The 15,313-nt window shown below is 49.3% G+C and overlaps 3 protein-coding genes across 3 annotated transcripts; 1 reads left to right on the top strand and 2 right to left on the bottom strand.

The window, feature by feature from the left end:
- Window positions 1-227: 227 nt before the first annotated feature.
- P170DRAFT_475816 (GSK family serine/threonine-protein kinase) lies at window positions 228-1,848 on the bottom strand (the record flags this gene model as incomplete). Its single annotated transcript, XM_024853290.1, has 7 exons — window positions 228-361; window positions 467-671; window positions 725-918; window positions 972-1,320; window positions 1,393-1,476; window positions 1,538-1,710; window positions 1,803-1,848. The coding sequence occupies 7 exons, from the start codon at window positions 1,846-1,848 to the stop codon at window positions 228-230; spliced, it is 1,185 nt and encodes a 394-aa protein (XP_024704826.1).
- A 5,215-nt stretch (window positions 1,849-7,063) lies between these two features.
- tom40 (TOM complex pore protein TOM40) lies at window positions 7,064-8,980 on the bottom strand. The gene is made up of 3 exons (XM_024849287.1): window positions 8,399-8,980; window positions 7,665-8,312; window positions 7,064-7,586 (listed from the first exon to the last, which is right to left on the bottom strand). Exons 1-3 carry the CDS (start codon window positions 8,708-8,710, stop codon window positions 7,479-7,481), a joined length of 1,068 nt encoding a protein of 355 aa, XP_024704825.1. The 5' UTR covers window positions 8,711-8,980; the 3' UTR covers window positions 7,064-7,478.
- A 477-nt stretch (window positions 8,981-9,457) lies between these two features.
- On the top strand, window positions 9,458-15,231 carry P170DRAFT_447169 (6PF2K-domain-containing protein; the record flags this gene model as incomplete). Its single annotated transcript, XM_024850857.1, has 12 exons — window positions 9,458-9,471; window positions 9,663-9,886; window positions 10,022-10,114; window positions 10,243-10,412; window positions 10,479-10,559; window positions 10,612-10,719; window positions 10,770-10,889; window positions 10,951-11,325; window positions 11,387-11,563; window positions 11,620-11,841; window positions 12,704-12,850; window positions 12,925-15,231. The coding sequence occupies 12 exons, from the start codon at window positions 9,458-9,460 to the stop codon at window positions 15,229-15,231; spliced, it is 4,038 nt and encodes a 1,345-aa protein (XP_024704824.1).
- Between the last annotated feature and the right edge of the window lie 82 nt (window positions 15,232-15,313).

The following is a 15,313-nucleotide window of genomic DNA, read 5'->3' as shown; positions in this document are numbered from 1 at the left end:
ACTCTTCAGTTTCTGTTTCACCTTGCTCCTTATTCCCACATAGAGAAGCCAGCCCGTGAATTTCTCTCCAAGAGAGTAGGGCTACAACCCAAAACCCTTCCCCAATGTTCTGAAATTGCCCGACGCATAAAGAGAACTTGTATGGCATGACATCAGATTGTTGCGCACACGAGCATGTAGCAGCGCTCTGAACAGGCATGTACTTCGTAAATATTGCACAACTTGACTCAATCAAGACGCGCTATCATTTCATCTTTCGTAAGGGGTGTGAAGTTATCGATGTCTAACCCACGAGCTTCAAGTGCGGGGCGGGCATGGGGAGGAACTAGTCGACTGTTCATCGCCGGAGCGATAGAGAGTTCTACAGCTTTGTCAGTATGTTGTTCTCTGTTCGTCCCCAAAAAAAAAAAAGGACCAGCAATCAAGATCGAATGGCAAAGAGAGATTTGGGTTAAACAGAACATACCATGTTTAGAGAAATCGAAGAGACTGGGAAGTTCCCTTGACGAGCTGTTGGGATGCCGGGAGTCAGGCAATTTAGTATTGGGGTCTCTGAGCTCGTCGAAAAATGGGTGGCACATGGCCTCGATAGCGGAAAGACGCTGGGTTGGCGTGTACTCCAACAGAGCGGAAATCAAGTCAATGGCCTCGTGGGGAGCTCGTCGAAAGACCTATAAGTTGAAATTAGCATCCGCCAATAATTGGGCAGTAATTCCAGACATACCTTATTGAAGGGATGTGGCTTGATCTGAGGGAACTTGTGCTCCATATAGTTGGGATTCATGGTGCGAATCTGCTCGCGAGTCGGTGTTCCCAGCACTTTGATGATCTCCACTAGCTGATCGATCCCCGACTCTCCCGGGAAGAGGGGTTGTCCAAGCATCAGCTCGGCCATTACACAGCCCGTGGACCATACGTCTGCCAGCTGTTAGTTCTCTGCGATCGACTGTCCTCGGGGGTCCGGCAGTTACCAATCTTCGTGGTATAGTTAGTTGCGCCAAAAATTAGCTCCGGAGCACGATAGTAACGGGAGCAGATGTATGACACGTTGGGCTCATTTTCGACTAGTATCTTGGCGGAACCGAAATCGCAGAGCTTCAGAATACCACTGTTTGGGTCGAGCAACAAGTTTTGGGGTTTGATGTCGCGGTGGCAGATGCCCTGAGAGTGAATATATGCCAGGGAGCGAAACAGCTGGTAAATGTAAAGTTTGACTTCTAGCATGGGCATGGTCGTTTTCAGTTTGTTGAAATAGCGCGAGGCCCGATACACCGTCTCCGGAACGTATTCAAGGACAAGGTTCAAGTACACTTCGTCCTTCTAGAATAACGAGAAAATGCGGTTAGTGACGACGACAGTGGTTTAAAGGGATTGGAAGAAGGTGGTGCATACGCGCTCGCCATTGGAATAGTAAAAGGCCTTCAGCTCAACTATGTTGGGATGGCGCACAATCCGCATGATCTGTAGCTCACGATTCTGAAGGACAGTCAGTTAAGGAAACATGTGCATCATGGAGAGCGGCGGGCGAAAGGCATACCTTGAAACGCTTGTCTTGAAGAACTCGTTTAATGGCAGCGTCCTCGCCGCCGGGCATCATCTTGGTTTGGAAAACCACTCCGAATGACCCATTGCCGACGATCTTACATTGTGAGTAGGAGATCTCTTTCGTTTCCCCGGTCAGTCCATCTTGGACTTTTTCTCGGACGACCTCTGTGTGGTCCACAAGAGCAGAACAAGTCAGTATTGGAGACTCGGCAGTACAATTAGAGCAATAGAATCAAGCGAGGGAGATTATTGCTTACCACCCATGCGCAAGCTCGAGAACATCCCAGGCCTATTCTGTGACATCACGGACGTCTGGCGAATATGAGAACAGGCGTCAAGTCGGGCAGCGCTATCGGGAGAAGGGAGGACTGCGGTTCAACAGTGAGTGGCGGGAAGAGACGTTGAAGCAAGGCGTGAGGTCCGTTTTGGGCGGAGTGTCGTCGGTGGAGCACTGGGATGGAGGGGTGCTCTAAGATGGGCGGAATATCCGAATAGCGAATGTTGAGTGGAGGTGCGCGTGAGATGAAAGGTTGAGAAGCGGACTTGTGGACGGGCGAATCGTAGGAAGGAGGGCTTAGATCAAGGGCCAATGGACTCGGATAGTGCCAAGAGTACAAAAGCAGATCAGACCAGGCCGACCGACGCAAGTTTGCAACAAGACGAGTGAAAGGTAGTCCTCTGATGAGGTGATGGGAAGAGGGAAGGAAGGGGGGGGGTGGGGGGGGGAGAGAGAGGAATGGGAAAATTGAATAAAACGAAATAAATTCCAGAGCAGTTAACTCAAAAGAGATGGAGAAATGCTCACGCCGTAGTCCGTACCAATGTGGCAGGGGGGGGTGTGGGCGGGTGGAGGAAATTCCAGGAAAGGCGGTTGAGCGGGTAGAAAGTGAGAGAGTGGTGGTAATAGAGGGATGGGATGGTCGGGAGGAGACTTGAGAGGGAGAGAGCGAGCAGGTGACGTTGATGGAGCGACGAAGCCCGAACACGCGAGGGCTGCAGGAACGCGGGAATAAAGCACCGGGAGGAGAGGAAAGATGGCAAGGAACACATGAGCCCGCTCCGGTCAAATAAGAGATGATAAGCTGAAGTCTTCCGGTCTGTCTCATCCTTTTTTCTTTTTCTTTTGGTCACCTTCATCTTATATATATATTCTTTTCTTCCAAAAAAAATAAAAAGGGAACGTCCGCCTTACACTGTAGAAAGTGGTGTGAGGTAATCCTTCTTCCCTTTGACTCTTCAAAGCCATCCTGAGTCTTCATTACCCCCTCCTTATGTTTCTTTTTGAAGAATCAAAAACCAAACAGTATGATTATAGGTTAGATATTACATAACCTAACTGTACAAGATCTGTTCTAACCATAGGTAGGATTGCTGTCAGGGATTACATTTTCTTGTAACAGGTAGGTACCTACCTATGTACACTGTAATTTGCAGGAAAAATAAACTTGCACGGTTATAAGAACAGATGCTGTACAGTTACCTGCCGGATCGTGGTCGATCAAGAGGGGCCTAGTATCTAATAAGAATGATGTCTTGGCTCATATTGTGTAGTACCAAGTGACCTGCCTAGGTAAAGGCCTGTGGCAGTGTCCAACAAGAATTGTGGATGATGACAGTCTCGTGGCTTACAGCCCAGGTGTGTAGGAGCTACCAACCTACTTACCTACCTGTCGACACTCCGTAAGGACTGTAATCGTTAATGATCCATGATGGGATATTTCAGATATTTTTTAATGCATTAACAGCAACTAAATTTTTCAGTAAATAGAAATAGCCAGTAGTAGAATAACTACACACTTAAAATATGGCATGCAGATATTGTAACAGGAGGAAGCTGCCCGGTGCTCTGTACAAGGCTTAGGTAAGATACCTACCTGCTGTCTGTTATGTTACGTTGTATGTATATATAAATACATGTATTGGTAAAATACTGGTTACAAGAAGTAGGTAAGGACCCTAAGGTACCTACCTACCTAAATGAGGATAATTGTATTACAGAAAAATACTCCCTTACTCATTTTTCCAATATTCAACAGCATCCATAGATAAATAATGGCAAATTTGCCTCATGCCAAACTATAGAAATAGGCCAGACTTGCTCTTATCTATTTATCCAGGTCCTCCTAAGTACTGCGCCATAGCAATACAGTTTCAAGAAATACCTAGGTGCACAGTGGTAAGTAATGCCGAGTGGGTACCTATGTAGGTATTCATTCACCTCTGATCTTACCAAGGTCTAACCAGTACAGTATCTCCGGTGGTACCGCGGTGCTTACTCCGTACTCCATACCTGCGGTAACTACCTAAGAAGTGGGTAACTCCTAGGCAAGGTAGTACATACCTAGGTACATAAGTACTCCGGAGTAGGGTAGGTAGCTGTTGGGTGTCAAGTGACCAGCTATAATTTCTGATACAGGCCGTTCTATTGGCTAGCTACTCTGCCACTTACGTATAACACTTGGGTTGCTTTTAGGTGCTCGCAGAACCAAGCTTACACTGACTACAGGGTTGAAGGTAGGTAGAAATCCCATCTATTTAATTACAACAGGCTAACATGTCTAAATGATATACCTACGTCAAGATACTTAAGCTGGTAGGTCTATTACTTGTTGAAGGATCTGCCACCGTGTACTAGGTGTGGTTTATTATACCAGACATGTGTTAACAAACCAGCAAAGTTAAATAAGCCTTATGCAGCTATATGCTGTACTCTGCAGTGCCATAATTCCTGACACATTTAGCTATAGTCTAGATCATTATCTGGTCTGTACATTGATTGTAAACCAATATTCTGGGTCTACCTGCTCAAGGATGACTACAGACAAACAGCCTACAGAGGTACTATGCTGGCTCTGTGCTCTGCGGTTGACAATAACAAAGTAGGGCCTTTTTTCAACAATTAGTACGGAGTATTCGAAGGGTTGAATCACTTATGTAGGGTCTTGGGCAATTCTTTGATTCAAATGATGTATCTCAGCTGACACAGCTCCATTCGGAAATGTATCCACTCTGGTTTCTCCCGTTTTGGGCGCTGTACAGAGTATGTACCTGTATGTACATACCTAGAAGATACCAGGCAGGGGGTGGGCATGTATGTAAGCTCAAAGCTGAGCACTGTCATCTGTATTATATTTAACTCCTGTTTGTTAGGTACCTAGGTAAGTAATTAGGTCCGGTAGGGATTTTTTTTTTGTTTTAAAACCTCAGGATCACGAGATGTTGCTTTATACTTGTCTTTAACTTCTAAGTCTATAGCTGATCAACTTGCTCTACCTGGTCTTTAGACTGAAACATATTCTTGAATTCACGTGGAAGTTGCTGTACTGCTTAGCCACTTGGTACGTCTACGCAGTACATCCAGGGCCCTGCGGACCCCGGGCCCGAGCAGCATCAGCAGATCCCACTTCCCGAGCCTTCTTCCCTTCATGTGACCCGATTTTGCCTCTAGGAAAGTGCTTGGGGCATTAGAACCCAACAGGCGCCATCCCTCATCTATCGGTAGCCTATCACCTGCGTTATATTATTGCGTGGGAATTGACAAGGTGCTTTGGGTTAAAGCAAGCTGTAGGCGCCATGCGGTATCTGTCGGTATGCTCACACTAGGTAGATCAGAATGGCACAGACTGTACGGAGTATGGAGTAGAAATGCCTTCTTCCAGAGGCTCAGGCAAAAAGGATAAAAACTTAAGATGTACCCATTGTCTACCACCTACCTAAATACTACTCCGTAACAGAATAACAGTTGTTGGCAGTGCCCCCCATGTTTTTAGACCATACCAACCTGTGTATTACCTACCTACATGCATACAATCGGTATCAGTATCATGGGTATTGATACAAAAAGTGTAAGGCCCCTCTATACAATAGGAGTAGGTACCTAAGTGATTACCTAAGGTACCTAGACCACAGACTGAAATTTACGGAAGGTACTAGGTACTTAGGTGCTAAAAAAAAAAAAAAAACCCCCAAGCATCAGGTCACCTCGCCCTTTCAATTTCTTACACCATACCTAGGGAGCTTTGCACCGGATACTCAACTGCTAATAGATGGGATAGATTTCCACCGAGCCCATGAATGACCATGCATTTACAAAGTAGGTACGGTGTCTGATGTATACTCTGTCGGCAGGTATAATGGTTGCATTAATAGGTACTGTGGAGCCAACTCAGATACACAAAATAATAGGAGCCGAGTTCTCCCAATTATTTCTCTGGTACCCCGTAAGAAGGGTGGAAACTTGGTTGGAAAGCCCCTCCTTTTTCCAGCTGCCCCCCCACTCCCAAGAGACCAAAGAGAGGGAGGGAGAACGAGAGAAAGAGGAAGCTGCATGCCACGATGCCTGAGCCCTAGAAAGGAAATTCATTCGGGGAGTGATGTCATGGTGGGCCCGAGATCACAGGACCACTGGCTGGTGGGACACCAATCTTCAACCACGGTTCTCCGTGGAAGTGCGAGAATAAGTTGCACTCCGTCGATGCTCCCCTACCAGCTGCGGGGGGGGGGAAATGCAGGACGGTTCATGCGACGACTCAATAAAGGCTGATTACTCAGTCTTGAGGGTTGGGAAATCCATCCTACAGAGCATGATAGTTCGTTCCCATAGGTATCTAGGTACCTGTAGTATGTACAAGTCTCTTGAATGATGACCTTTATCTTACTTCAGAGTAGTTATTACGAAGTCGGGCGTGGAATCATGGGCCAAACCCCGGTCCACTGCGTGGAGAACAACGTGCAGCAGCAGCGTGTATCGGATTTACTGAGTATTGGTAGGAGGTACCTGAAGTAAGGTTGGCACGAAGTACGGTCCGGTCGCATTATTATTGATGGCGATGGGGTGCTTCATATCTTCTCCAAAATCCCAGCAGAAACCACACAAAGTTCGAAGGGTTGAAAGTAATGTACGCAGTAAGAGTCCAAACTCGAGGAATGAGCCCCATGGCTCCGCTTCGATTGCTGCATTTACGGAATACGGAGCACAGCGCCTTTTTTTTTTTTTTTTTTTTTTTTTTGGCTCGACTTTATTCGACCAAACGCAACGAGCTCGGTTAGAAGGAGCCTTGCTAAGGATTTAGCGTGGCGGGCTAAGTTGAAAGGACGGACTTGTACCGGAGTAGACATGTTTTTGGTTTCTTCCAAGTCACCACAGCCGACTTTTTTTCATCTCCAGTCTACTCCGGAGTATAAGCGTAGAACCATCACCTACAAGAACCCCTTTCATAGCCCTTGTCCCAGTGTTGTTGCATACCTACCTGCTGCTCGGCAAGTCATACCTATAAACAGCCGGAGCCATACAAATTTGCTCTGCAGTGCAGGCAGTCAAGCATGGACATGAGTTCAGCATATGGGGCCATGCCCATATGGAAGGAATGAAAGATTGGTGGCAGAGATGTGTCAAAGCCGCAAAGAGCGGCAAGGCCTCTCTTCCACTTTTTTCCGACCTTCATATTTTTGGCAGAGCGCTTGTTACATAAGTTCATGCTTGTTTTGGTATGCCTGTACCCTCTACGAAAACCCACAATAATCAAAACATGTTTTACATTGCCCATCTATGATGCATAGCAAATAGTAACAGCTCCCTGAAAATGTCCCCATCCGTGTTTCGCAGTCATACAGATCAGCCAAGAGGGTTGGAGATGACGATGTGACAATAGGGACAAAGGTAGATGATAATAGATGATTCCCTAAGAATAGAATAATATGAAAGGGAACAAAGAAATTCAGACCAAGCCAGAGATGGATCTATACAAAAGGTGGTTTCCATGGCGCCAAACAACTGCCTTCCTGGACCAGCAAACCGCATTCATGGTAACAAACCGGGATAACGCACCATTTTCCAAACATACATAGGGGGAGTGAAGTGTTAATAAAACAAAGGGGTGAAAATGTATAAAGCCGGGTGAACTGGATTAGCCGCAACTATGTTTTGCGTGAGTTTAGAACGGAGGAGGAATCATGCCCTGCGCCTCGATCTTATCTTGCTGCTCCATCAGTTCCTCACCGGCGATCTCGAGGGACACAGCAAGGCCAAGCTTAGCCGATTGCTACAAGGAGGATGCGTCAGTAATTAGGTCTACCGGCACCACGTGTGCGAAATGACGACGCTGGGAAACCAGACTCACCTTAGCTTGATCTATCTCGCCAGCAAAAGTCAAGGCAATGGGCATCGCTATCCGCTTCTCGAGAAGGCAGCTGACCTTTCCGGCACTGTCGACCTGAGCCCGGAAGGTGGATGCCCGGAAGTCGTACTTAGCACCGATAGCAGTCGTGCCATCCTTGCTAGGTCCACCCATCAGGGCGGCGGCGGCATTGGGAGCAAATTGAAGGTTCATGTCAACGCCGGCTTCAACACGCTCGGAGAGCTTCCTCCAGTAAGAGGCCGTGAAGACTCCCTGGGCCTGGAGTTGGGCGCTGGCAATCCAGTCGCTGGTCTTGTACCGGGCGCTGTAAGAGAGCGCTGTTTCCGGGCGAGTGGTCATACCCTGACGCTGCCAGATCGCCTCAAAACCAAGGGCCAAACTGGGGGTGACCGACTGAAGGTAGCTGCCCACGAAAATTCCGGTGAGACCTCCATCCAAGAAGGACGGGTTGAACGCTTTCAAGGAGGCCGAAAAGTCATCGCCAGTATAATCGTTATCAATCTGCATCAGACCCTGGCTAGCACCGGCCATGATTTGAGTGTTCGTCTTGGTGACAAGCTTGGGACACCAACGGTAGTTGCCGACAGCAGCAAGCGCACCGTCACTTCCGAAGTTACCTTGCATGAAAACCTTTTTGAAACCGCGGGATTCAACTCTTAGCTTCCATAGCAAAAGGCTGCGAGAAAACAGCAGCTTAGGACGACTGAAGTACCCACCTTTGGACTCCCATACATGGCCGAGAAAGCATACGGCGGCAGGTTCCCCGACGAACCCATGGAGAACGCATGCGAGACCCGGAACAAAGGAGACATGCCGAAAACCTTGGTCAGATCTGCCCGGAGGCCCGTGAACATAAAGTTGGACAATAGAACCTCCTTTTGCACCTCTCTGGCGATGTTATCCACGGTTCCTGGGTTGGGTAGGCCAAGAGCCGCCCTTCGCTCTGAAAACGAACTGTATGCATCCTTGAGGGCAGCGGCGACGGAATTGTCCGTCAAGAACGAAGGGGGTGTGAGATGGTCGGCCATTGCGGCTTGTTCGAAGGAAATTGCTTGTTGGTGATGAAGGACGCGAAGTATATAGGAGTGGTCGTCGTCACACGAGCTTTGGGAAGCGCTCGGCCTTGCGTCAGGAACAAAAGGATTAAAGACCAGGCTTTGGAAGTAAATAGAGGAAGGGTCAAGAAAAACAAAGTAACGCGGGGCGTTACTAGAGGAAGGTCGAGCTGAAGGGTCGTGTCTGGCGTGCTCTGGTCAAGGGACGACGCTGGGGAGACAAAACAGACACCAGGGCAGTTGACAGACTTGCAGTCGGATCTGAAAAAAAGTCACTTTTGCTTTTCCGCCCGGCCTGCGTCTTGGGTGCCTGCGCGCCGCCCGAGGCGACTAAGCCGCTTCGGGTCTAGCCGACATCGGGCGAGGATGACGATGATGATATCCAACAAGGAATCTACTTTACTCCGTACCTAGTCGGCGAGACAGGCTTCTGATATATTCCGTACCATCCTACGCACCGTCAGTCCTCTCATGGCGTTCCCGCGTCGCTTCTGATCGTTGGACGGGGGTATATATGCTGACCTATCGTTCTTGCGGTCATTAGGTATCTAGATATTACTACTCCAACTGCCTCCGCCGTACCGTACCTGCCGACGAGGAATCCCTCCTTTTGCTACCTTACGCATTCGTGTCCCTGCGCTCTCATAATCGAAGCACTGGGCGTCTGATTTATCGTCGACGCCTCATCCTGGTTCTTCTCGCGACCGGCCTTTCTTCACCATGGATACTTTATTGTAAGCCTTGTTCGACGACATTCGCTTCGGCCCTACCGTTTCTATGCCTTCCCTCCCCTGGGCCCCGCTGGCTGTCGCGAAGAGGGTGAACCTCTGTTGACCAGGTCCGAGACTGCTATCATCGTTTTCGCTGCTGCAGAACCCACTATCATACCGAGGTGCAGGGTCCGTGAACTGACTTTGGCTACTAGAACGGCGGACATTGTGGCCAATTCCCCACGATTTCGTCGGAAATCCTCGACTTTCGTCGATGCAATCCATGACTTGCCTGAGAAGGCGGATCTCGCCCCGGCTCAGCTGTATAGCACGGAGTCTGGTAGACTTTTTCACTCAGGTCGAATCGTTATCATCACCGTAGGCCTACCCGCGAGGGGCAAGACGTTCGTTCGACCCAAACTGGCCGCGTGGATTCATGGTTATCGCTAACCCGCCCCTCCTACCTTAGCCATATGTCAGTAGCTTTGGCACGCTACCTTAGATGGTACGTCGGCTATCTCGTTACCCATCACTGTTTCGATGCTTCTCCTGGGCTGATTGAATTGTAGGCTAGGTGTTAAAACTAGGATCTTCCACCTCGGAGATTACAGACGCGCTACAATTCCCTTCGGACAAGACATTCCGGATGATTACTTTTTTGTCAATGGCAAGTGGTAGCAGCTCTCCTTTCTTGCTGGGCGGCTTGGGATCGAACTCGTGCCAGGACATTTTCATCCATTGCCTTGCGTTTTTCCCTCTTCGTTTCTTTTCTCGAAGTCCACTAACACACTGCAGCATCTGCATCTTCTGTCCTTCTACGGCAAAAAATTGTAAAAAGATGCCGAGAAGACATTTACCAGTTTTTGAATGATGAAAACGGGCAGATAGCAATCTATGATGCAGTCAATCCACTGGCTTCCGGTCGACGATCTCTGGCGAAGGAATTTGCAAAGCATGACATCGAGGTTTGTGAACATGCATTGTTGCCCCACTGGAATTGGTGTATTGATGCTTACATACTCCGGTTGAAGACTCTATTTATTGAGTCATGGTGTGACGATGAGCGCATCATCGAAGAGAATGTCCGCAGGGTGAAAATATCTTCGCCCGATGTGAGTAGGGCCTCTTCACAACTTGTTGTTTATGGCCCCTGACCATCGCTAGTACGTCGCATGGAGCTCTGAGGATGCAGTAAAGCATTATTTGACCCGCATTACTGCCCGAATCCCACAATTTCAGACCATGGAGGAAAAAGATCTGAATTATATCAAAGTAGAAGACCTGTACGAGGCTGCGCAATTTCTATGCTAACCATGAAGCAGATGATCAATGCTGGGGAAAGATTGATCGTTAACAACCGGAGTTTCGGCTACCTTTCTCACAGAATCGTTTTCTATCTTCTTAACCTCCACATCAAATCGAGACACACATACTTCGCGCGTGTGAGTAGATTTAGATCGGTCTAGACGCATGATGTTGCTGATTTCTGACCTCTGATCCCAGGCTGGTGTTTCGCTAGAAGCCGGCTCATACAAAGCCGATGCTTCGCTATCCGAGCAAGGGGAAGACTATGCGAAGAGAATGACGGAGTGTTTGATCAAGCACAGGGAAGATGAGATGCAGACAATGATTGATCAAGGAGAAATCGATTGTGGACTCAAACCCCTGACGGTCTGGACGTCCACAAGACGGAGAACCATCGAGACTGCACAGTATCTCCACGAGACTGGGTACAAGGTTCGACAAAGATCGCAATTGAGCCAATTGAATCCCGGTGTTTGTGAAAAGATGTCGGAGCAAAAGATTCGCGAAGAATACCCCGACGAGGTTGCAAAACACGAACTTGACCCCTACCACCACAGGTACCCTCGAGCTGAAGTGAGTTATCTGTGTCCTTTGTAATGTTACCGTTTCCAAAGATTGACCACTCCTGTGCTAGTCATACCACGATTTAGCCGTGCGCCTCGAGCCCGTTATCTTGGAGCTCGAACGTGAGCAGAACGATCTTCTCATTATTGCTCATGAGAGCGTCTTGAGGGTTCTGTATGGATACCTCATGGCGTGCAACGCAGCTGATATTCCATTTTTAGAGTTTCCACGTGATGAGATAATTGAGGTGCGAGATACATTTTTTTCCAACCAATGCACGGTTTGACTGATCCAAATTCGCAGATCATCCCTGAGAGCTACCAAAATGAGGCGCGTAGGATTCATATTCCCGGGCTGCCGAAGGAAATTATTCCGGGCTCGCCGGAGGACATCAAAATTCCCGTGCCCTCTAGTGAAGTGACTACTCCTCTGGTCGGTGGTATAGGCAGCCCGAAGGAAGGCCTTTCGACCCCGCAAAGTGGTCTCCGGACTCCTCGCGAGCCTGAAAGGATTTCGCAACAGCATGTCGAAGACGTTGTCTAGACCCGAGCACTAGATAGTACTGAGCGAGTGGCATAGAACGTGACTGGAGTTTCCTTCTGATACAGTCAAACCCTTGGAATTGATGGTCGCATGTGCAGAGTATCGGCGTTACGCTAGCCTCCGTGCAATGTAGAAACAAACACAATATTATCTCCTTGTTGAAGCTCGTACTTTTCCTCGCCTTCCAGTTCCCAATCGGCATCATTGATGAGAACAAGGATCCCGGGTCGCCTGACACCAAGAGATTAGCACAGATTCGGCTCTCTATTTCTCCCCGACGTACACATTATCTTCTAGGATGAACAGTTCCTTCCGCTGGTCTTTCATGACGTTCTCGACTAGGTATCCGAGGAGAAAAGTGATATTGGGCCGGATACCGTCATCAAGTCGAGCCGGCAAAGTAAGGTTGTGCTTGCGTATATTTGAGAAAAGAATCTCTAGGCCACCACTGTCGTGAAGGTAGACGAGGTGGAAAGAGCATCAGTGACCAGTCAAAACTTGAGGGTTGGAGATGCTCGGACGAACGTGAACTCCACAGTGATGGAGATAGAACCAGGCGCCTCGTGTTGCGAGGCAGAAGAGGCGGCCATGATTTCCAAGGCAATCGAATCCGGGGTCCCAGCTCAAGCTCAGACGACAAGGGGGAAAAGCTGATGGAGGGAGGGGTTTTATTCTCTCGAGGGGAAAATTGGCCCGCTTATCGATAAGCTCCAATCAAGTTGGTTGCGGCACAAAAAGTCCGCCCTCCATTTTCTCCAGACTCGGTGACGACTGCTCCTCTTGACCCCCACACGACCAGCGGCCCTGGAAGACCAGATCCTCGTTTTTGATCTACCCCCAATAGGGCTTCAAAGTGGGCTTCATGGTGTCCATTACGGCCGACTACGTCAGTGTTGGCGGCAACAGACACCCCGCCGCCGCGGACTGGGATGTGCAGACGGGCGTGCTCGCCTTCGGTGCAGACAACAATGTCGCTTTGTGGGATCCAAGGGTATGAACGCTTGCGGAAGCCACCCAGCTTATGCTCCTGGGTATCATGAATATAGGGTCTAATCTTGCAAATAGGAAAGCTCGCTTCGTGGAGTCTATGCTCTTCTCGTCGGCCATACCGACAAGGTCAGCGCCGTGCGCTTTTACACCTGTCCCACCACGGGCGAGAAATTCCTTCTGACCGGCTCCGTGGATCGTACATTACGGCTCTGGAGGGCGGAATCCGACGACAGACGCCAATTCTCGCTGGCACACACTTTGGAGGGCCATACAGGCTCGGTCAATACCATTGCCGTTGCTGACGGCACGGACATTGTCGCGTCGGGAGCGGCGGATGGAAGTGTCAAACTGTGGAGGATTGCCTCCCGGGAAGGATGCCAAAGCGAACTGCTCCAGACCATATCTTTGAAACCACGGTTCTTTCCCTTGGCCTTAGCATTGGCTCGGCTTCAGACCGACGCGAATGACGGCCCTTTTGTGTTGGCAGTTGCGGGAACCACGAATGTCATTCAGCTCTATGTGGCCGAGAGCACTCTTGCCGGCTCTGACATGAAACTCTCCGCTGTTTTGTCTGGCCACGAGGCCTGGGTGCGCTCTCTGTCATTTACTCCTGACAAGAATAGTAAGGTCGGCGACCTTTTGCTTGCTTCTGCGAGCCAGGACAAATACATCCGACTGTGGAGATTCCATCGGGGTCTAATAACCTCGTCCTTACCACAGAATGATGAAGAAACCATGATAGCGGGCCTTGAACCGACTTTATCAAATAAGGCGCACCAACTACAGGCAGCGGGGTCGACATACTCTGTCACATTTGAAGCGCTTTTGTTCGGAAACGAAGACTGGATTTACACCACCGCGTGGAACCCGAACAGTGACCGCCAGCAACTTCTATCTGCTTCTGCGGATAATACATTGACCATCTGGGAACAAGATTTGGTTTCCGGAGTTTGGATTTCCGCTGAAAGGATGGGTGAGATCAGTGTGCAGAAAGGATCCACTACTGCTACGGGGAGCACCGGTGGGTTCTGGATCGGTCTCTGGGCCCCGGATGGCAAGGGTGTTGTCAGTCTCGGTCGCACAGGTAGCTGGAGGCTATGGAGCTACGACGAGACAGCCGATGTTTGGTTGCAGTCATTGGGCATCACAGGGCATGTTCGATCAGTGAACGGTGTGCAGTGGGAGTCCACTGGAGGGTATCTGATGTCGACCAGTGCCGACCAAACAACGAGGCTTCATGCCCAGTGGTTACGAGATGGCTCTAGTTCATGGCATGAATTTTCTCGGCCGCAGATTCATGGATATGATCTGAATTGTATTGACACTTTGGGACCGGCACGGTTTGTGTCGGGTGCAGATGAGAAACTCCTACGGGTTTTCAACGAACCCAAACCCGTCGCCCAAATGCTGGGGAAGCTTTCTGGATTTCAGCCACTAAATGACGACGAGCTCCCAGATACGGCGCAGATCCCAGTTCTGGGCCTATCAAACCAAGCTTTAGGTGACGAGGCTCCAGTGGATGTAGAAGGAAATGGCCCGGATGGCCCAGAGATGGTACATTCTCAAGCAAATCAAGCGCTCCTAGCAGATTCGGATCGACCTCCCCTGGAGGATCAACTGGCTCGACATACATTGTGGCCCGAGCATGAAAAACTTTACGGTCACGGGTACGAAATATCAGCGGTGGTCGCCAGCCATGACCGTACCCTCATCGCGACTGCCTGCAAAGCGAGCTCAATAGACCACGCGGTCATTCGCTTGTATTCTACCTCTGACTGGCACGAGATCCGACCTTCTCTCGCAGCTCACACCTTGACGATCACAAGTCTTTCCTTTTCTAATGATGATCGGTATCTTCTTAGTGTTGGAAGGGACCGCCAATGGGCGGTCTTTTGCCGGAGCGATCAAGACCCGTCCACCTTCGCACTGCTGGCATCCAACCCGAAGGGACATTCTAGGATGATCTTAGATGCCGCTTGGGCTCCAGCCATCGATAGCCCCATCTTTGCGACGGCGGGCCGAGACAAGTCGGTCAAGCTCTGGCAGAGGGAAGAAGACACGTTTGTGTGCAGGTCGGCAGTATCGCTGAAAACTTCCATCAGCGCCATCTCGTTCTATCCCCAAATGCAGTCGAACTCATTCATCCTTGCGTCAGGAGAGGACAGTGGTGAGGTATCCATATATCAAATTGCTGTTGACAGCCTTGAGCCCAAGCATTTGATAAGCGTTGATCGACGCCTGAGTCCCTCGAAGACCATCACACAACTGGCTTGGCGACCTTATACACAGACCGATGAAAAGGCGGGTCAACGTAAGTTTGAGCTTGCTGTTGCGAGCGAGGACACCTCGACGCGTGTATATGCTATTTCCAACATCTTCTGATCAAGAAGGTGGTCGGTATGAAAAAATAAAAAACGAAAAAATGGGAAATATCGCTAGATACAAATGTTGAAAAACTCCTGGA

This window comes from Aspergillus steynii (assembly GCF_002849105.1).
Source record: "Aspergillus steynii IBT 23096 chromosome Unknown P170scaffold_4, whole genome shotgun sequence".
NCBI classification, from domain to species: domain Eukaryota; kingdom Fungi; phylum Ascomycota; class Eurotiomycetes; order Eurotiales; family Aspergillaceae; genus Aspergillus; species Aspergillus steynii.
Note: the sequence above shows the minus strand (reverse complement) of the source record. Positions and strands in the feature narration are given on the sequence as shown.

Coding starts and splice junctions, on each gene's coding strand:
- tom40 (XM_024849287.1), bottom strand. CDS start 8,710: ATGGCCGACCATCTCACACCCCCTTCGTTCTTGACGGACAATTCCGTC. Junction 8,313..8,398: donor CCATGTATGGGAGTCCAAAG/GTGGGTACTTCA, acceptor GGTTTCAAAAAG/GTTTTCATGCAAGGTAACTT. Junction 7,587..7,664: donor GCGAGATAGATCAAGCTAAG/GTGAGTCTGGTT, acceptor TCCTCCTTGTAG/CAATCGGCTAAGCTTGGCCT.